The following is a 21,902-nucleotide window of genomic DNA, read 5'->3' as shown; positions in this document are numbered from 1 at the left end:
TGAGCCGGTTTAAGTCTCCCTTAAGTGGCAAAGAAAGTCGGCATATAAAAACCAACTCTTCTTCTTTAATTGAAATCAGCGGGACTTCAATTTTGGCTGGATTGAGCCTTTGATGTGTTTTCTCTCTACCATTTCACTGACTTATGACACCCCCACCCAACTTTATCCCTAAGCACCCCCTCCCCAGACCCATAGCCCACACAGTTCTCTGGCTCAGTGCCTGCCCTCCTCTCTTGACACGATGCACCCAGGAATGCTTTCAGTCCCACAGTGGAATTTCACTGATTTAATGAGCAGTTTATATATACATTGCAAAGGGTAGATTATGTCGCCCGACTGCCCAATTAGTGCATTCCTGGGCAGGCCACGAAGGGGTTGATGGCCGCATTTCTTGAGGGCCCACTTATTGGGGTTTGCAACGGAGAACACCCAGAGCAGCAGCGTTCCCAGGAAACATCGTGACCGTGAATGCTTTCAAGGACGCAACCCTGCAACAGTTCCCTTGCACCCGGGAAAGAATGTCTTTCCTGTTGGGCACGATCCACTGGTAAACACTTTTGCGCACGTCTCATTGGATTGAATAAGAGATGTTTATTCTTGATGGAATATTCATGTATTTCATTTGTTTATTTAGAACGTTTCTATGATGCCTTTCCATCCAGTTCAGGGACCCCATATTGTGGTTATAAGATAATTGATAATAATGGCATTTCACCACCCTCCCACCTCCATTTAAAGTATCACTGACCCATAACATATTATTAAATTCCTGTGATGCCCAACATAAGAACATAAGAAGAGCCCCGCTGGATCTGACCTGTGATCCATCTAGCATCCATGTAGCATCCTGTCTCACACAGCGGCCAACCAGTTCCTCTGCAAGTCCAAGAACAGGGCATAGAGGCAGAGACCTTCCCCTGATGTTGCTTCCTGGAACTGGGATTCAGAGGTTGACTGCCTCTGAATGTGGAGGTTCAATTTAGTCCCCATGGCTAGTGGCCACTGATAGCCTTCTCCTCCCTCAATCTGTCTAATCCCCTTTTAAAGCCTGTTGCCATCACTACATTCTAGGGCTGCCAATTCCATGTTGTCATCACTCATTGTGTAAAGAAGCATTTCCCTCCTGAATCTACTGTTCAACCCGACTGGGCAACGCTCTAGCATACTACCAATTATCTCAAGGGATAACACCAAATTCTCAAAAAATGCCCAAGCAAAAATTCACGTAAATTCCATACAGCCTGTGTTTTCTAAGGCCATTTATGCATGGCTGTTTCCTCGCGGTCCCCCCGTGACTACTTCCAGCTTTGCTTTGATTATGCTTGCGTTTTCCGACCATCAAACGTCACACTCCTTGCACATTTCCGCACATTTTGCTCACTTTTTTGGATTTGTGTTTAGCCAACATCCAGAAAATGCAGGGAAATGTGCAAAAACATGCGCGGAGAGCGAGACGACCTTTGACGGTCGGAAAATGCAAGCATAATCAAAGCAAAGCCCCGTAGTAGTCAGCGGGGTGACCGCGAGGAAACAGCCGTGCATAAATGGCCTAAATGATTGTAAATGCCTCAGATTGGATCCTAAGGATCAACTGCATTACATGAGCCACTGCCAACCTACGGAAGCTGATTTTTGGGGAGTAGGGTTGTCAGCTCCGGGCTGGGAAATACCTGGAGATTTTGGGGGTGCAGCCTGAGGAGGACGGGGTTTGGAGAGGGGAGGGGCTTCAATGCCACAGAGTCCAATTGCCAAAGTGGCCCTTTTCTCCAGAGAAACTGGTTTATTTCGCCTGGAGATCAGTCAATAGAGGGAGATCTCCAGCCACCACCTGGAGGTTGGCAACCCTACATGGCAGCTGTAGAACTGCTAAATTGGAGTCCAGGAGCAGCTTAGAGACCAACAAGATTTGGGGGTAAGAACTTTCAAGAGTCAAAGCTCCCTTCATCCGATATCATGGGCTTTGTTTCCGAAAGCACCTCAAAAATCTTGTTGGTCTCTAGGGTGCTACTGGACTTGAATATCACCATCATTATTGTTTCTCACTGAATTCAGTGAGATTTGGATTTTTTAAGTGTTATTTTATACTATATATAATTTCAGATTTAATTATTCTGCAGAGGAGAAAGGGTGTGTGTGTGGCAAAAATCAAGCAAAGAATCATAGAATCAGAATCATAGAGTTGGAAGGGACCACCAGGGCCATCTAGTCCAACCCCCTGCACAATGCAGGAAATTTACAACTACCTCCCCCTTCCACACCCCCAGCGACCCCTACTCCATGCCCAGAAGATGGCCAAGATGCCCTCCCTCTCATCATCTGCCTAAGGTCATAGAATCAGCATTGCTGACATATGGCCATCTAGTCTCTACTTAAAAACCTCCAGGGAAGGAGCGCTCACCACCTCTCGAGGAAGCCTGTTCCACTGAGGAACCACTCTAACTGTTAGAAAGTTCTTCCTACTCTTAGACAGAAACTCTTGATTGAATTTCAACCCGTTGGTTCTGGTCCGACCTTCTTGGGCAACAGAAAACAACTCTGCACCATCCTCTATATGACAGCCCTTCAAGTACTTGAAGACACCCTAATGATAGGGTGTCACATGTCCAAAAAGTTTAGGGATCACTGCTTCCTTAAGTGTGTGATATTCCTTTACTTTGCCTCTCAGCCAAGTCTGTGTTTCTGCTTTCGGTTCCTGAGATACTCAGAACACATAATTGTTCTATAGGATAGGAACAAGACGTTAGACCGCCCCTCAGCAGTTTCACGGTGTGAAAAGGCAGGTTGTAAATGGCATGGTGGGCTGCTGGTTTTGCTAGCTGAAAGTCTACGCCAGATGCAGACACATCGTATTTCTCTCCTTCGACCTTTGTCCCTGCCCTTCATAAAAAAATATCCAGCCCACTATCAGGCGACCAAGCCAAACAGAAAATCCACCATGCAGTCCAGAAGCTAGGGTTGCCAACCTCCAGGTGGGGCCTGGATAGGGTTGCCAGGTCCCTCTTCGCCACCGGTGGGAGGTTTTTGGGTGGACCCTGAGGAGGGCGGGGTTTGGGGAGGGGAGGGACTTCAATGCCATAGAATTCAGTTGCCAAAGTGGCCATTTTCTCCAGGTGAACTGATGTCTATCAGCTGGAGATCAGTTGTAATAGCAGGAGATCTCCAGCTATTACCTGGAGGTTGGCATCCCTAGGCCTGGAGATCTCCAGGAATTAAAACTGATCTCCAGATTACAGAAATCAGTTCCCCATGCAAAAATGGCTTCTTTGGAGGCTGGTTTCTATGCATCACATCTCTGCTGAGGTCCCTCCCCAGGCTCCATCCCCCCAAATCTCCTCTTTCAACCTAACCTACCACACAGGGTTGTTGTGAGGATAAAACGAAGGAATGAAGGATGTAAGCTGCGTTGGGTCCTCATTAGGCAGAAAAGCAGGGTATGTGAATCATGTACACTGCTCTGAATTTCTTGGAAAGAGGATGGGATAAAAATGCAATGTGTGTGTGTGTGTTAAGTGCTGTCAAGTCGCTTCTGACTAGTGGCGACCCCATGAATGAATGTCCTCCAAAATGTCCTATCTTTTAGCCTTGGTCAGATCTTGCAAATTGAGGGCTGTGGCTTCCTTTATTGCGTCCATGCAATAGATAGAGAGAAAACTGCTCTTTTTCTTGATTCTGGCCACTCATCCCAAGACCTGAAGGAAGAGAAAACACCTCCAGACAAAACACAGAAACCTGGCAACCCTTTGAAAGACAATGTCTCAGAACGGTTAGCTAAAAAGGGATAGAAAAACCAACAAATCCAGCTTCCAAGAGTGCTCGAGAAGTAGCTATTGTTTCCGAGGGCCGCAAAAAAAAAAAATTGCAATACATTTTCCTCCTTGGCAATCGATGCTCCTCCATTGGGAGGAATCTTCTCTAGTGAACAAGTCGACATAATGACCCCGGAGGGGAATCCCGCCAAACAGACAGCCAGGATTTAATTACCAGCCTGCTCTTGGGTCGTAAATGATCTATGAAAAAGTATACAGGCCCGAGCAGCGACAGGACACATTAACCAGACCGGTTGACCTTTCTGTTTAGTTTACTGTCAGAAGCCCATTCCCGGGGTTTTTTTGGGGGGGAGGGTGGGTGGACTGAGGCAAGGGGCTTGGAGTCTATTGCAGAAATAGCTGCTCCGAAGGAGAGGGGCGGATTTGGCACGCCCGAATGCCAGAGGTTTCCATGGAGTCATGTAAGCATTTGCTACTTGCCAGGGTTAAAAATGAGCAAGAAGCTCTCGACTGATGGTGATCCAGGTTTGGCACAACCATGAAGCGTCAGCGTCAGGAAGCTGCTTGGGGAAATGGCAGAAAACAGGGGCCCTTATGATTGCCAACCTCCAGATGGGGCCTGGAGATCTTCCAGAATTACTACTGATCTCATAAGAACATAAGGAAGGCCCTGCTGGATCAGACGAAGGTCCATCAAGCCCAGCAGTCTGTTCACACAGTGGCCAACCAGGCACCTCTAGGAAGCCCCCAAAACAAGACCACTGCAGCAGCATTATCCTGCCTGTGTTCCACAGCACCTAAGATAATAGGCAAGCTCCTCTGATCCTGGAGAGAATAGGTATGCATCATTAAAAGGTAAAGGTCCCCTGTGCAAGCACCAGGTCATTCCTGACCCATGGGGTGACGTCACATCCCGACGTTTCCAAGGCAGACTTTGTTTGCGGGATGGTTTGCCATTGCCTTCCCCAGTCATCTTCCCTTTACCCCCAGCAAGCTGGGTACTCATTTCACCGACCTCGGAAGGATGGAAGGCTGAGTCGACCTTGAGCCGGCTACCTGAAACCAACTTCCGTTGGGATCGAACTCAGGTTATGAGCAGAGCTTTTGACTGCAGTACTGCAGCTTAACACTCTGCGCCACAGGGCTCCTATGCATCATTAGTATCCATTTTTACTAGTAGCTACAGATATCCCTATCCTCCTATCTCCAGATGATAGAGATCAGTTCCCCTGGAGGAAGTGGCTGCTTTGGCGGGTGGACTCTCTGGCATGACACCCAGTTGAAGTCTCCCCAAATCCTGCCCTCCCCAGTCTCCACCCCCAAATCTGCTGTAAGGCATTCTGTCACCCGAAGTATCTTACACCCAACTGCCTCCTTCTGTGCTGTTGGCTGCAGAATTTCAGCACCCTTCCTCAACTTGCTGTCCCAAGAATTTGCTCACGTGGCTTGAAAAGAGAAGCAGCCATGCTTAGCTGGAGAGCATGTGCAGAAGGTCCCAGGTTCAATCCCCAGCCTCCCCAGCTAAAAATGACTTTATATCACAGGTATTGGGAAAGACCCTAGAAAGCCACCGCTAGGCAGAGTAGACAACACTGAGCTATGTGGACCAGTGGTCTGTAGGGTTGTCAACTCCGGGATGGGAAGAACCTGGAGATTGGGGGCAGAGCCTTGGGAGGGTGGAATCTGAGGAGGGGAGGAGGCTCAGCAAGGGTGTGATGCCCTGGAGTCCACCCTTCAAAGCTTTCATTTCCTCCAGTTAGGGTTGCCAACTCTGACAGCCAGCGTGGTGTAGTGGTTAAGAGCAGTGGTTTGGAGCGGTGGACTTTGATCTGGAGAACCGGGTTTGATTCCCCACTCCTCCACATGAGCAGGGGAGGCTAATCTGGGGAACTGGATTTGTTCCCCCACTCCTACACATGAAGCCAGCTGGGTGACCTTGCGCTAGTCACACTCTCTCAGCCCCACCTACCTCACGAGATGTCTGTTGTGGGGAGGGGAAGGGAAGGTGATTGTAAGCTGGTTTGATTCTGCCTTAAGTGGTAGAGAAAGTCAGCTCTTCTTCGTCTTCTGGGTTGGCAAATACCTGGAGATTTTGGGGTTGGAGGTTGGGGAGGGGCCTCACTGGGATACAATGCCATAAAGTCCAAGCAGCCATTTTCTCCAGGGGAACTGATCTCTGTCGTCTGGAGATTGGGTGTAATTCAGGGAAATCTCTGGGGGCTGGCAATCCCAGTGGTCCAACTTGATATGAAGGCGGTTTCACATCTCAGAGCTCAACTTCTATTTTACTTCTCCAATGAGAGGTTAAGGCCCTCACTGAATGAGCTGAAGTTGCATGGATTCCTTCCTTCTCTTCTGGGTGAAAGAGGATGCAAACTCCCCACAGAATCCGCAGCCTTTCTGCCCACCAACTGCTTTGCCTCCCCAGCTGTGGGCAGAGGAGAACAAAGCAAAGCTGAGTACATCATGTGCAAGGAGGCAAAAACATGTACATCAGTGCAAGGAGGCAAAAACCAAGCATTTCTCTGGGCAGGGTTTCTCTTCTCTTAGTACAACGTTCTGTTTTTATTTTGTCACCAAGCATACGTGGCCGTGGCGAACTGCTGGGTTCCATGAAGCCCCAGAAAATACAAACAACCCAACTGGGTATGTAAAAAAAGAGTCCTGATTTTTTACAGTGGTTTTGACAAATTCTGTGGAATTGTGTGAAAAAATGCGCAGAAGGGACCAGAGGGCAAGGTTCTGGCTCCTCCAGGGAGCAGCCATGAAGCGGCCTTGGCCATAGGATTGTTCATTCCTCAGCCTTAGCCAAACTGCCGAAGCCACAGAAATATGGAACCGTTTAGTTCTTCCAGTCAAGTCTGTCCTCAGCTGCTTCTCTGGCATGTGCAGGGCCAGCTTGAGATGTTCCTTCCTCCATGCGCCAAAATGAACATGGCTTGCCTGATTCATGAGTCCACCAGTACAGACAGCAATTGCACAGTGCATGGCCCTCTTCTCGGCTCAGTTCAGTCCTCCAATGTTGCTCTGATCAAAGAACTCAGGAACACATGAAGCTGCCTTATACCAAGTGAAAGCCTTGGTCCATTAAGGTCAATATTGCCTGCTCAGACTGGCAACAGCTCTCCAGGGTCTCAGGCAGAGGTCTTTCACATCATCTACTGCCAGATCCTTTCAACTAGAGATGCCGGGGATTGGACCTGGGACCTTGTGTATGCAAAGCAGATGCTCTACCACTGAGCCACAGCCCCTCACATCAAGCTGCCTTATACTGAATCAGAACTTTGGTCTGTCAAAGTCCGTCTTGTCCACTCAGACTGGCAGTGGCTCTCTAGGGTCTCAGGCGGAGGTCTTTCATATCACGTACTACCTGGTCCTTTCAGCTGGAGATGCAGGGGATTGAACCTGGGACCTTCTGCATGCCAAGCGGATGCTCCACCATGGAGCACAGCCCCTTCCTCTGTGCAGTATACAAGACATGTCTCTGCTACCAAAGTCAACTGGTTCTAAACGCTACGTCCTCCTGTCCCTGGCTCCACCTGCTCTCTCTTTCTGTAAGACTTCATGTGGCATTGAACTAGACTGGAATCAGGGAGATCCAGGTTCAAATCCCACTCTACCATGGAGCATACAGTATAACCACGGGCCAGTTGCCATCTCCCTCTCAGTCTAACCAATGTCACTGTTTGGATAACATGGAGGGCAGGGAAATATATAGGCCAACCTGATCTCCTTATTAATTACCTTACTTAGTTTTATTTTAATACAAGCATTAACCCCCCTTCCTACCTTGCAGAATTCAAAGTGGCTTACAAGATAAATAAAACAATCTTTATAAAACATCTAAAGACCACAAGCTGAAATCTCTGTGGGGGGAATGGTTGTCGTGTGGGGAGAATGGGGAAAACCCAAACTTTCCCAGCCACACAGCAGACATCCAGCCTGTGTGGAGATCTTTCCAAAAACTTCAGAACAAAGCAGGTTTGGGAAAGACTGGAGAAAAGTTGGAAGTGACCATGGAAGGCAGAGTGGGGGTGGAAGGGAACTCAGTAGGTATAATGACATAGGGTCTACCTTCCAAAGCAGCCATTTTCTCCAGGGGAACTGACCTCTGTAACTTGGAGATAAGTTGTAATTCCAGGAGAACTGCCAAGACCCTAACTTCAACCCTAGCTTCAGGCTGGAAAATTCCTGGAGATTTGGGGGGTGGAACCTTGGGGGCAGGGTTTGGGGAAGGGGGGGTCTCAGTGGGGTGTCATACCATAGAGTCCACCCTCCAAAACAGCCATATTCTCCAGGGGAATGGATCTCTGTAGTCTGGAGATGAGTTGTAACTCTGGGAGATTTCCAGACCCTACCTGGAGGTTGGCAACTTTAGCCCAGGAGCATGGAAAGGGATCATGAATTTGCCAGCTTGTGTTGCTCTTAAATATCTTCCCTTATCACACACACACACACACCCTTAAAAGACACAGCAACAAACAGTCTGCCCCCCTTCTCGGGCTCTGACCTTTGTACTTGGAGGATATCCAGAGAACTGAGTAACAATAAGCATCCAAGCTGTTAGAAGCAGAAACAATGCCAGAAAAATGTAGAGCAACACAAAGCAAGAAAAGCAAACACCAAACATTTAAACTGTTGTTGCAAAGCAGAGCATCCAGGCGGAATCGCAGAAACATTTAACGGGTCCTGCCCCATGACAGTTCTAACCACATGCATCAGTGGAGTCAGAACATTTTACTCTCTGGACCCAGACATAACATGTCTGGGGACACATGATAGAGGTCTATAAAATTATGCATGGTATGGAGAGAGTGGACAGGGAGAAGCTTTTCTCCCTCTCGTCATACTACAATGCGGGGTCATCTGCTGAAGCTGGAGGGTGAGCGATTCAAAACAGATAAAAGGAAGTATTTCTTCGCACAACGCACAGTTAAATTGTGGAACTCCCTGCCCCAGGATGTGGGGATGGCTGCCAACTGGAAGGCTTTCAGAGGGGAGTGGACATGTTCATGGAGGAGAGGGCTCTTCATGGCTACTAGTAAAAATGGATACTAGACATGATGCATACCTATTCCCTCCAGGATCAGATGAGCATGCCTATTGTATCAGGTGCTGTGGAACACGGGCCGGATGGTGCTGCTGCAGTCGTCTTGTTTGTGGGCTTCCTAGAGGCACCCTGGTTGGCCACTGTGTGAACAGACTGCTGGACTCAATGGACCTGGGTCTGATCCAGCATGGCCTTTCTTATATTCTTATGGACACTTTCCCAACACGGGTTTTTCCCTTTCCTGGAGAACCCCTGTAGATCTCTCACAGAATCTTTGCATTGTGGAAGCAAATGTCAGATGACAACCTCCTGAGGGAATGGAGATGCTCTCCATGCTTTGGAACAAGACCACAACCAGTGCTTGGATAAGGTAATAATAGTCTATCAGTTACAAGGAAGGGGAAGAGAAACAGTGAACAGCCATTTTGCAGTTGGAATTTAGAGAGCATGAAACCAAGGGAATCTTTGAAGCCAGGGGTAAAGTATCACGGGATACAGGACTCTCCCTAGGTGTTTGCTGTCTGCTGAAGGAAGGTCCCAGGTTCAATCCCTGGCATCTCCAGTTAGAAGGACCAGGCAGTAGGTGATGTGAAAGACCTCAGCCTGAGACCCTGGAGAGCTGCTGCCGGTCAGAGTAGACAACACCGTCCTTGATGGACCAAAGGTCTGATTCAGTATAAGGCAGCTTCACATGCGGGAGTATTTAATATTCCCTGCTTGTGTATTTTTAAATCAAATGCCCTTGTCCAAATTTAGTAGGACGGTCCAAGGGGCTTCGCAATGTGTATACCTAGAGTGTTGTATTCCTAGGACAGGGGTGACTTCAGTTTTGCTTGATGCACTGATGCCTCTCCAGTTTATACAGCACATTTAGGATCTCCAAAGAGTTAAAGAATAACTAATCCAGGTTAAATTATCCTGAACATACCCGAGGACATAAGTGGTGTCTGATGGGATCAGAAGATCGAGGTCCAACTAAGTTCAACATTCCTTACAAGATTCCCAGCGACCAGCAAGAGGGACTGGTCCTCCAGAAATTGGACAGTGATACACCAGTAGATGCAATCTACGTTTCAGCAAACCAGCATTTTCCCGCAGCTGCTCCATAGCAGGGGAATGTCAGCAATAGTGGAAAGCTTTCCGCCTCATCTACAGATAATTACCAACATTTCCAAAAATGAACCATCTTCCAAGGAACCTTATTTATTTTATTTACTTCATTTACCCCCACCTTTTTTCCCAATGGGGACCCAGAGCGGTTTACAACATTCTCTCTCCTCCATTTTTATCCTCATAACGACCCTGCGAGGTGGGTTAGGCTGAGAGTGTGCCAGGCTTCCTTGGCAGCGTGAAGATTAAAACCTGGGTGTCCCAGCTCTACGGTTGCCAACCTCCAGGAGAGGCCTGGAGTTCTCCTGGAATTACAAGTGATCTCCAGATGACAGAGAACAGTTCCCTTGGAGGAAATGGCAACTTTGGGGGGCAGACTTTATGGTATAACATGGATTCTAGGTGAAATCTCTCCTCAAATCTCCCCCCTTCAGAGGCAGCACTGCCAGATTTCCCAGGCTACAGTTGGCAGATCAAATGAAGCCTCAACTGACCCTAGAAGCTAAAATGACTAAACTGAGCCTATCGTATTTTGGTGACATTATGAGAAGACAAGAGTCACTGGAGAAGACAATCATGATAGGAAAAGTTGAGGGCAGCAGGAAAAGAGGAAGACCCAACAAGAGATGGATTGTCTCAATAAAGGAAGCCACAGCCCTCAATTTGCAAGATCTGAGCAAGGTTGTCAAAGACAGGACATTTTGGAGAACATTGATTCATAGGGTTGCCATGAGTTGGAAGCGACTTGACTGCACTTAACACACACACACACAGTTGGCAACCCTACACAGATCCTAGACTGAAACTTTAACCACTACAGCACACTGACTCACTTTAGGAACACACTGCTATAGAGATTGTTTGTAGGCTTTGGCTATCTGGAGAATCGGGGTGTGGGTGTTTTCGTAGAGGACATGTTAACAGCAGCTGATTTTTGTAAACATCAAGAGGCAGTTAAGACTTTCTCCAGGCCACAAAAAGCTTCACTTGCTAATTTGTGCACAGCACTTGGTGGCTAAAGGCGCAACAGCCAGCCAGGCTTAGATCCCCCCCCGCCCCCAAGACAATTGCAACCCCGCTGATATTCCAAGTACAGCCAGGCTCTAACTCTGCGTGGGGCAAGCAGAGGTTGCCAGGATGTGTGCCTGAGAAAGACGGCGAAGGACGCACACACAAACAAAGTCCACACATGGTTAGTGTCTCCAGGGAGTGAGTTCAGAAGTTGGCGCCATGTGCCAAAAGTCCATGCATTGGCTAAGCATTAAATGCACACACTGAGTTGCCAGATAAAGGAGGAAGGGAAAGACTTGCAAAGAAATCATCCTTAAGTATTTGAATGTTCCACCAACATTCCCAGTTGTACATGTAGTTGGAACCAGTAATGCAAACCCCTTCCATGGAAGAAAACATTGGGAAGGTAAGGTTTGCAATCATTGCGACAAAATCCAGAAATAAAACTCTAAAATATTGGGGGGGGGGTCATACAATTGGAAGGAGCCTAAAGACCATCCATTCCAATCCCCTTCACCAATCAGGATGACCTAAATGAGGGATGTCAAACTTAAGGCCTGCAGGCCAGATCTGGCCCCTTGAGAGCTCCTATGTGGTCCGCAAACCAGCTGACACCGCTACCCCCCCTCCACTCTTGATCTGGGCTGGCAAGGCATGGCCTGGCCTGACCAAGTGACATTTATGTAGGGTTGCCAACTTCCAGGTACTAGCTGGCGACCTCCTGCTCTTACTACTGATCTCTAGCCGATAGAGATCAGTTGCTATGGAGAAAATGGCTGCTTTGGCCATTGGACTCTATGGCATTGAAGTCCCTCCCCTTCCCAAACACCGCCCTCATCAGGCTCCGCCCCAAAAATCTCCCACCAGTGGTGAAGAGGGACCTGGCAACCCTACATTTATGCCATATCTGGCCCTTGTAACAATGGAGTTTGACACTCCTTACCTAAAGCATCCCTGACAAATAATTTGTCTAACCTCTGCTTTAAACACCTCCAACGAGGGAGAACCCATCACATCCCTGGGCAACCAATTCTATCGGCCCTTATTGTTAAAAGGTTTTTCCTAATATCTCCCCACACATAATTTAAACCCTTTACTACGAGGCCAATTGTCCAATACCAACTGAAACAGCTCCCTGCCCTCCTCTAAATAACACTCCTTCAAATACTTAAAAAGTTTAATCATATACCCCCTCAACTTCTTCTTCTCCAGAGATATAATGCCATACAGTCCACGCTCCAAAGCATCCATTTTCTCCAAGGGAACTGCTCTCTGTACACTGGAGATCTGTTGTAATTCCAGGAGATCTCAAGACCTCGCCTGGAGGTTGGCAACCCTAAATGTACCTCTGATTTCCAATTGCTGAGGGGTAGACATCAGGGGCAAACTGAAACTTTCCTGCTCTGTCTTCGGGGGAGTATCTCAGGTGGGGCTGCCAACTCCAGGTTGGAAAATTCCTGGAGATTTGGGGGTGGAGCCTGGGGAGAGTGGGGTTTAGGGAGAGGAGGGAGCTCACCAGGGTGTAATGCCACCGAGTCCACCCTCCGAAGCAGCCATTTCCTTCAAGGAAACTGATATTTGTAATCCAGACATCAGTTTTAATTCTAGGAAAACTCCAGGGCTCCCCTGGAGGTTGGCAGCTAAAGGAATCCAGCTGGCCACTGTTGGAAACAGGATACAGTGCAAGATAGGCCTTTGATTTGATCCAGCAGGGCTGCTTGTGGTTCAAGTTAGCTAATGGCGGTTTTAAAGACCAGTTAAGCTACTGCAATCAATTATTACCTCTAATAATGTAACGCAAATACAAATTTACGCAGGCAAAATGTTTAGGATTGATGTATTTCAGGGATTGTACAGGGCTCGGCTTTGATTCCAGAGCCCCGGGGGAGCCAAACAATGTTTGAAAATGGAATTAAACAAATAAGAACAACTGCCGCAACTGTACAAGGCAGAAGACAGCTTGGAAATGAGGTGATGGTTACCATTCTAACAATACTGTGTGCGGCAGGGGTTAGGTTGCCAACCTCCAGGTGGGGCCTAGACATCTCCCAGATTTAAAACTGATCTCCAGGGTACAGAGATCATGGGAGGGTAGACCCTATAGCATTATACCCTGCTGAGGTCATAGAATCACATGTGTGTGTTAAGTGCCGTCAAGTCGCTTCCAGCTCATGGCGACCCTAGAATAGAATCATGGTGTTGGAAGGGACCTCCAGGGTCATCTAGTCCAACCCCCTGCACAATGCAGGAAACTCACAACTACCCTCCCCTCCTGCTTTGAGCTTCGTATGGAAGAAAGGCGGTAAATAAATATTTTAAATAAATAAATAAAATCCTGGAGATGGGGGGGGTGGAACCTTGTGTGGGTGGGGTTTGAGGAGGGGAGGGACCTCAGTCAGGTACAATGCCATAAAGCCCACCCTCCAGAGCTGCCATTTCCTCCAGGGGAACTGATCTCTGAAGTCTGGAGATCAGGTGTAATTCCAGGAGATCTCCAGGCCCCACCTGGAGGACGGCAACCCTCAGGAGGGACCGGGACTTGTGTGGTGAACTGAGGGAGTGGCAGATGGGTGTGAAGGGGCCATCAGTTGACAGTGAAGCAAGGGTTGTTTTGGCAAAGGTAATAAAGTGGCGCAGAGTGGTAAGCTGCAGTACTGCAGACCAAGCTCTGCTCACGACCTGAGTTCGATCCCGACGGGAGTCGGTTTCAGGTAGCCTTCTCAAGGTTGACTCAGCCTTCCATCCTTCCAAGGTTGGTAAAATGAGTACCCAGCTTGCTGGGGGTAAAGGGAAGATGACTGGGGAAGGCAGAGGCAAACCACCCCATTAACAAAGTCTGCCTAGGAAACGTCGGGATGTGACATCAACCCATGGGTCAGGAATGACCCGGTGCTTGCACAGGGGACCTTTACCTTTACCTTTAAAATAAAGATTAAGACCACACGGCCTCCCCATAAAATTCTGATTGTCTTACCAGAGCTCTTTCCCCTTCTTTTTAATGTATGCGCTTATTTGTTTGGGAGGGAAGGCAGCATGGTATAAGCCAGTCTTCATCAGATCTCGGAAGCTAAGCTAGGTCAGTACTTGGAAGAGAGACTTCCAAGGAAGACTCTGCAGAGGAAGGCAATGGCAAACCACCTCTGCTTCTCACTTGCCTTGAAAGGCCCTTGCTGGGGTCACCATAAGTTGGAAGGTAAGCAGGGTTGGTACTTGGATTGGGGACCACCAAGGATGACTGTAGAGGAAGGCAATGGCAAACCACCTCTGCTCCTCACTTGCCTTGATAGCTTCTTGCTGAGGTCACCATGAGTTGGAAGCTAAGCAGGGTCGGTATCTGTGGTGTGGGTATCCGGAGCAAAATCGTTGCACTTTAAAATGCCAACAGCAGTTCAGGGAGCCCGGTTTTGATTAAGGAAACTGAGCACAGGTCTGCACAGCTAAGTCTCCTCCTTGCATGGACCAGATCCAAACAGGAGCCGCACAGGCACACAATTTATCTTTTACAGACAGCTCTCTGGATCTGTGATCTCAATCATGGTCTGTTTTAGCATTCAGGAAACCGCACCCCTTACGCCATCAGCTCCTTACCCTTATGTTATCCTCTTGGAACAAGTCAGTTGGATTGGCTAGGGTTGCCAACCTCCAGGTGGGGCCTGCAGATCTCCTGGAATTACAACTAGGGATGCCCGCCTCCAGGTAGGACCTGAGGATCCCCTGGAATTACAGCTCATCTCCAGACTACAGTTTTGGAGGGTGGACTCTATGGCACTGTACCCCATTGAGGTCCCTGTCCTCCCCAGGCTCCATCCCCAAATCTCCAGAGGTTTCCCAACGTGGATCTGCCAACTCTAATTTACAACTGCTCTCCAGAGATCAGAGATCTGTTCCCCTGGAGAAAATGGCAAATTTGGAAGGTAGACTCCATGATATTATACCCTACTGAGGTCTCTGTTTTCCCCAAACCCTGCCAGGTATTTCCCAACCTATTCCTGGCACCCCATTCCCCAACGTTGTACCCATGAGCGCCATGGTGTCCACCAACCCCTTTCCTGGGATTACAATTATACAGATTATACTCTGCCGAAGTCCAACGTGGAGAGCCAGCGTGGTATAGTGGATAAGAACAATAGTTTGGAGCGGTGGAGTCTGATCTGGAGAACTGGGTTCGATTCCCCACTCCGCCTAGGGTTGCCAACTGCCAGGTAGTAGCAGGAGATCTGCTAATTCAACTGATCTCCAGCCGATAGAGATCAGATCACCTGGAGAAAAATGGCTGCTTTGGCCATTGGACTCTATGGCATTGAAGTCCCTCCCCTTCCCAAACCCCGCCCTCCTTAGGCTCTGCCCCAAAAATCTCCCGCCGGTGGCGAAGATGGACCTGGCAACCCTAACTCCGCCACATGAGCGGTGGAGGCTAATCTGGTGAACTGGATTTGTTTCCCCACTCCTACACATGAAGCCTGCTGGGTGACCTCGGACTAGTCACAGCTCTCTTAAAGCTATCTCAGCCCCACCTACCTCACAGAGTGTCTGTTGTGGGGAGGGGAAGGGAAGGTGATTGTGAGCCGGTTTGATTCTCGCTTAAGTGGCAGAGAAAGTCGGCATATAAAAACCAGCTCTCATTCTTCTTCTTCCCTCCCCTGACCAAACCTTGGCATCCTCAGGCTCCACCCCCCCCCCAAATCTCCAGGTATTTCCCAACCCAGAGCTGGCATCCCTATGGTTACTGGTTCCACCTCCTGCGGCAGCTATTTTGTCTCTGAGCCCACCACATTATGTTCCAAAGGTGCCCACAGGCTCAAAATGTTTAGGGACCCCTGGTGTGGTGGTGAATGAAAACCTCCCACAGGACAGGCACCCCCAACCCCGGGTGCAATTTTCCCATCTCTGTTTTAACTGCTCCTAGCATGCATCCATAGAGGCCCGCTGGGACTCACCTTTACGTAATCGTATTCACACAGGTAGGACGATTCCAGGTCGAAGTGCATGAAGTAAAGCTTGATCCGGAACCCCTCTGGCACAGATATATTCCACGTCACTTCTGAATCACTGGGGTAAGAGTCTGGAAAGCTGGGGGACTGGATCTCCCCAAACATGTCAGTCAACTCAATGGCCTCCGCTTTGATGAGATGCAAGATGCTCAGAGACCAAATCAGAAAGCGCCTGCGAAATACACACCGAGATTTGGTTGATGTCTCCCTATACATGAACGTACTAAAGCAAGAAGATGCATCTTGAATATTGTAAGCCACTTTGAATTCCACAAGGGAAAAATGTGGATAATAAGAGTTTTAAATAAAACAAAGAAATCTCGCATATATTTATGATGATGATGATTAGTAGTAGTATCAATAGTGTGTTTTGCATTTTATAAAGGATGCAGTAGGAATTAAATGCTAGAGGACCTGGCTAAAATGACTTCTAACTTATTGCCAATTTGCAAACTCTGGGTTAGGAAAGTCCTGGAGATTTTAGGGACGGAGCCCGGGGAGGGTGGGGATCTCAGAGGGGTGTAATACCATAGAGTCCACCTTCCAAAATAGCCATTTTCACCAGGGGAACTTGTCTTGGTCATCTGGAGACCAGCTGTAGCTCCAGAGAATCTCCAGGCCCCACCTGGAGGTTGGCAACCCTACTTTGATGTCATAATGGGCTACAATTTTGGGTTACCTGTCTTGAACCCCTGTGGCTATAAAGATGGCAAATAGAAATCCCCTCAATCAGTAATAAAAATAAATGGGAAGATCTTCTCGTAATCAGATTTGTACAACTGAGTATCTGGAGCAGAGCAGCCAAGTGGCTGAAAGTTTTGGGGGCTGCCGCTTAAGAGGGCCTTCTGGCAGAATCGTTGGGTTTTTTTTGTCCCGAAAGTGATGGTTCAGAGAAAGTACATGTGTGTGTGGTTTTAATTGGTTGACCTGGCTCCCAGTTCACAACAGATGAGAAAGAGCAGAGCAGACCGGGAGTCCCTCTTCCTCCAGATAAGCAGAGGTCTGTAACAAACAGTGTTTGCTGAGTCCCCTTCCAAATGCAAAAGCAACGAGCCAAAGGAAAAATCTGCTCCAAAGATGGGGAGCTGCTTCCTCAGCGGCGCTTCCTTCCTTCCTTCCTTCCTTCCTTCCTTCCTTCCTTCGCATGGGACTTTGTGACAGCGTGGTGTAGTGGTTAAGAGTGGTGCTTTAGAGTGGTGGAGTCTGATCTGGAGAACTGGGTTTGATTCCCCGCTCCTCCACATGAGCGGCGGAGGCTAATTTGGTGAACTGGTTTTGTTTCTCCGCTCCTACACATGAAGCCAGCTGGGTGACCTTGGGCTAGTCACAGTTTTCTTAGAGCTCTCTCAGCCCCACCAACCTCACAGGGTGTCTGTGGTGGAGAAGGGAAGGCGATTGTAAGCCGGTTTGATTCTCCCTTAAGTGGTAGAGAAAGTTGGCATATAAAAACCAACTCTTCTTCATCATCTTTGAGAGTTGAGGGTGGAGCCTGGGGAGGGCAGGGTTTGGGGAAGGGATAGGAATGCCAGCCTCCAGGTGGATCCCCTGGAATTACGGGTCATCTCCAGGCAACAGAGATCAGTTCCCCTGGAGAAAATGGACACTTTGGAGGGTGGGCTCTATGGCATTACCGCCTTGAGGTTCCTGCCCTCCCCAAGATCCATCTCTAAATCTCTAGGGGTTTCCCAGCCTGGAGATGGCAACCCTCCCACCTCCTGCCAGTTGCCACAGAGAACTTGGCAACCATAAGAGGGGAGGAATGCTAGAGGGGTATAATGCAGGGGTGTTGAACTCAATTGTTGCAAGGGCCAGATATAACATAAATGTCACTTGTTCGGGCCGGGCCATGTCTCGCCAGCCCAGATTGAGAGTGTGTGTGGGGGGGGGGCTGCCTTGGCTGGCTTGTGGGCCCTCCGAAACAGCCATTCTCTCCAGGGGAACTGATCTTGGTAGTCATAGAATCATAGAATTGGAAGGGACCACCAGTGTCATCTAGTCCAACCCCCCTGCACAATGCAGTAAATTCATAACTACCTCCCCACACCCCCCAATGACCCCTACTCCATGCCCAGAAGATGCCCCCCCCCCAACAAAACAAAACAACCCCAACCCCTAAAACCCTCCTGGCCAATCTGGTCTGGAGGGAAATTGTTTCCTGACTCCAAAGTGGTGATCGGCACTACCCTGGGCATGCAAGAAAGGGCCACGAGAGGCAAACACTGATGCAAACCTCCCTGCCCTCCCTCTCATGATCTGCCTATGAGTCTGGAGATCAGCTGTAATTCCTGGAGATGTCCTGGCCCCACCTGGAAGACGGCAATCCTAGACACATGGGGACTTTCCCTGCTCGGGTCTGTCCCTCTTTTCCCAATGCAGGACTGGCAGAGGTTCAACAGGTGCAGCTGACAAAAAAAAAAAGACACCTCTTGAATTTCTGTCTACACAGAGCTTCTGCCAGGAAACAGAGAAATTGTTTTGGCATGATGACAAACCTAATACAGCCCAGGAGGCTGTGAGTTTATTCAATTCATGCCTTTTTTTTTCTCCAGAGGAGGTAACAGGGATTTGGGATGCGGGTTCACCTGTGGAGTACCTTTCCCTACAGACTGATTGAAACACAGGTATCTGCTTTGCAGAAGGGTTGTCGGAACCATGTTCCAGTCAGGCTTTGGATTTCTTCTCTTAAACTGCTTTTAGCGGAGGAGTTTCCAGAGCCACTCCATTTTTGTTATTTCGGCTTTAGCCGGCCTTACAAACCATGTGGGTTTTTCAGTGCTATAAATAAAGACGGGCAATCAATTGTGATGGAATCCTACTTGCCGAGTGGAAAATAAACAGCCCATCCTGACATGGTTCCCTGCATGGACCATTCCTGTGGCCATCATAAGTTTAATTTCTGGCGGCCAACTGAGAAAATCGTCCAGTATTCTCTGCCGCAGGAGTCACTCGCTTGACAAATGCCCCTGGCAGCCCACGAAGGGGAAAGGGCCTCTTCCCAAATGCCACCCGGCTGCATCATGTGAGGAGACGCTGAGGGGCCGTGGCTCAGTGGCAGAGCATCTGCTCGGCATGCAGAAGGTCCCAGGTTCAATCCCCAGCATCCTCAGTTAAAGGGACTTGGCAGGTAGGTGATGTGAAAGACCCCTACCTGAGACCCTGGAGAGCCGCTGCCGGTTTGAGTAGGCAAGACTGACTTTGATGGGCCAAGGGTTTGATTCAGTATAAGGCAGCTTCATGGGTTCATGTGAGACAGATCGCGACAAGCACCCACGCTGCCTGCTACCCACCCCCCGTACAATCTCCAGGCTATTTAAATGGGCCAAATGTTTGTTTCTGTGGAGCCGGGAAAGAGGTGAAGCTTGCTGATTATTAGAAACAACTGTTGGCTATAAAAAAAAAAAAAGTGTGAATCCCACCCTGTGATGGTTGCCAACTTTCCAGCGGGGCCTGGGGTTCTCCTGGAATTCCACCTGATCTCCAGACTACAGAGGTCAGTCTCTATGGTACACCACGGATTATAGGTGAAATCCTTCCCCAAATCCCCCGATTCCACAGGCACCCCTCCATAGGCAACCCTGCACCCTGTTAAGTACAAACAGCTCCCTAACTGAATGTTACTGAAGTTTGGTGAGCCTATTTTAATAGCACCTTTACAGAGAGACAGGGTGGTATAGTGGTTAAGAGTGTTGGCCCTGGGAGACCTGGGTTCAAATCCCCACTCATGCCAAAGAAACTTGCTGGGTGACTTTGGCCCAGTCACCCTCGCTCAGCCTATTCTACTACCTCCCAGGGTTGTTGTGAGGATACAACCACTTTAGGTCCCACTTTAGGTCCCCATTGGGGAGAAAGGTGGCGTATAAATGAATTAAATAAATAAGAATCTTGTCATGTGGCTTCAGAGTTGTCAACAGTGGTTCCTGTTTTGTCATCAAAACAGCTTTAAACACTGTGGGAACGAAGCAGGAGAACATTATTTGCTAAGGATTGCTTGTTTTATTTTTGAAGCTTCGTTCCAGTTTAAAATGCATTTTCCCTTTGACGCAAAGAAGAGGAAGAGTTGGTTTTTATATGCCGACTTTCTCTGCCACTTAAGGGAGAATCAAACCTTGCTCCAAACTTTGCCTCAAACAAAAAGAAAATGCTTCATAATCTACTAGCAGATCGGGATCCTGGGATCACAGGAAATGTGGCTCGATTCCTGCTGATAGCTGCTACCCAATGGGAACTCAGCAGAAGACAGACTATAACACCAAGGAATGAACTACATCCCAATTTTTAACCTGATTTCACTCCTTGTATTTTAAAACTGTATTATGCCATTAAAGGTATTTGTATTGTATTGAATCAAACCAGCTTACAATCGCTTTCCCTCCCCCTCCCCACAACAGACACCCTATGAGGTAGGCAAGGCAGAGAGAGCTGTGACTAGCCAAAGGTCACCCAGCTGGCTTCGTGTGTAGGAGTGGGGAAACAAATCCAGTTCACCAGATTAGCCTCTGCCACTCATGTGGAACAGTGGGGAATCAAACCTGGTTCTCCAGGTCAGACTCCGCCACTCCAAGCCACCGCTCTTAACCACTACACCATGCTGAGCTCATCAAAGTGGGTTCGTCATAGTGCTGGAAGCAGGGAGACCCCCCCCCCCAGCAGATCTGGACTGGCAGCTACTTTTTCTGGCTTGGTTTCTCTAGTCTCTGGCATTGCCCTGGATCAGAGGGGCATCCGGCTCTTCCCTTACAAGAACCTTGCAAGTGGAGCCTATTTTTCCAAGTGAGGATATAATTTGGGTTTTTTGTATTTACGTATCTCCAGATAGTTTCAGGGAATGGCCGTGTTGGTCTACAGGAGAACAGCTTGATTCAAGTCCAGGGGCACCTTAGAGGCCATCAATATTTTTGGTATATAAGAACTCCAAACTCCTTTATGTGACGAAGGGAGCTTTGACTCTTTAAAGCCTATATCCTGGAAATCTTGTTGGTCTTTAGGGTGCTACTGGATTCAAATCTAGCTGTTCATCGTTATCGTTCCAGAAGGTAACCACATTGGTCTGCAGTTCAAGAACTGGATCCGAAGCCAGTAGCACCTTAGAGACCACGACAAGATTTTTGGGGTATGAACTTTTGAGAGCCAAAGCTCCCTTCGCTGAGCTTTGACTCTGGAAAGTTCGTACCCCCCAAAATCTTGTTGGTCTTTAAGGTGTTACTGGTCTCGAATGTAGCGCATCTCCAGATGAAAACAACTATTAGAATCAGGCAGTCAAAGCCCCGCTGGTTAGAAATTACTCTCCCTTTAAAACTGGCTCTGTTCCCCTCCGCTCTTCACACGAACATTTTCAAGTGGCAGATTAAAAAAAAGCATTCCAAGTTGTCACTTGTGCACACACCCTCCCAAAACCATCCCACCCGCAAGCATCTGAATCAAAACGAAATCTCTTTCTTTCCAATGCCTGCGCAAGCATGCTCTAAGGGAAGTGGTGTGGGGGGGGGCTTTCATTTGCCACAACCCTTCATGACTAAAAAACAAAACCCCAAAATCAACTCACCTCATTTCCCCCCCTGTAGGTTCCACTGCCTTTGGGGGAATCCCGATAGGTCGGGAGAGTATTGCAAAGCTTTGCTGAGGTTGGTTTGTGCTGTCTCAAGTCTTCAGCTGTCTGGCTTATCTTTGTGCGGAGATTTGTGTGTGAAAGAGAAAAAGAGACACTGTGTGTGTGTGAGAGGCAGAGTGTGTGTGTGTGTGTGAGTCTGGGGTTCTCTGGCATTCCCCATGCAGGTCACGCCTTCCTCTTCTTGCAATAGCCTCTCCCCCCTCCCCAGACACACATTCACAAACGTGCCAGGGCTGAATCTATATATCTTCCTTTCCGCCAGCCTGCTTCAACCACCCCACCGTTCCTGACAAAGATGTTTCAATCACCGGGAAAGCAGCTGCAGGCGCAGGGCCGACTTTCCAAAATCTGCACAGTTGTCTGCT

General features: G+C 48.5%; 1 protein-coding gene across 1 annotated transcript in view; it reads right to left on the bottom strand.

The window, feature by feature from the left end:
- The window catches only part of MASP1 (MBL associated serine protease 1), a 59,309-nt gene extending 37,806 nt beyond the window's left edge, over positions 1-21,503 (bottom strand). Inside the window, exons 1-2 of the mRNA XM_056849420.1 lie at positions 21,472-21,503; positions 15,876-16,101 (exon numbers count right to left, since the gene is read on the bottom strand). Of these exons, the coding sequence (XP_056705398.1) occupies positions 15,876-16,101; positions 21,472-21,476 (231 nt within the window). The 5' untranslated portion in view covers positions 21,477-21,503. The remainder of the gene's footprint in view (positions 1-15,875; positions 16,102-21,471) is intronic.
- Positions 21,504-21,902: the final 399 nt, after the last annotated feature.

This window comes from Euleptes europaea, chromosome 5 (assembly GCF_029931775.1).
Source record: "Euleptes europaea isolate rEulEur1 chromosome 5, rEulEur1.hap1, whole genome shotgun sequence".
NCBI classification, from domain to species: Eukaryota; Metazoa; Chordata; class Lepidosauria; order Squamata; family Sphaerodactylidae; genus Euleptes; species Euleptes europaea.
Note: the sequence above shows the minus strand (reverse complement) of the source record. Positions and strands in the feature narration are given on the sequence as shown.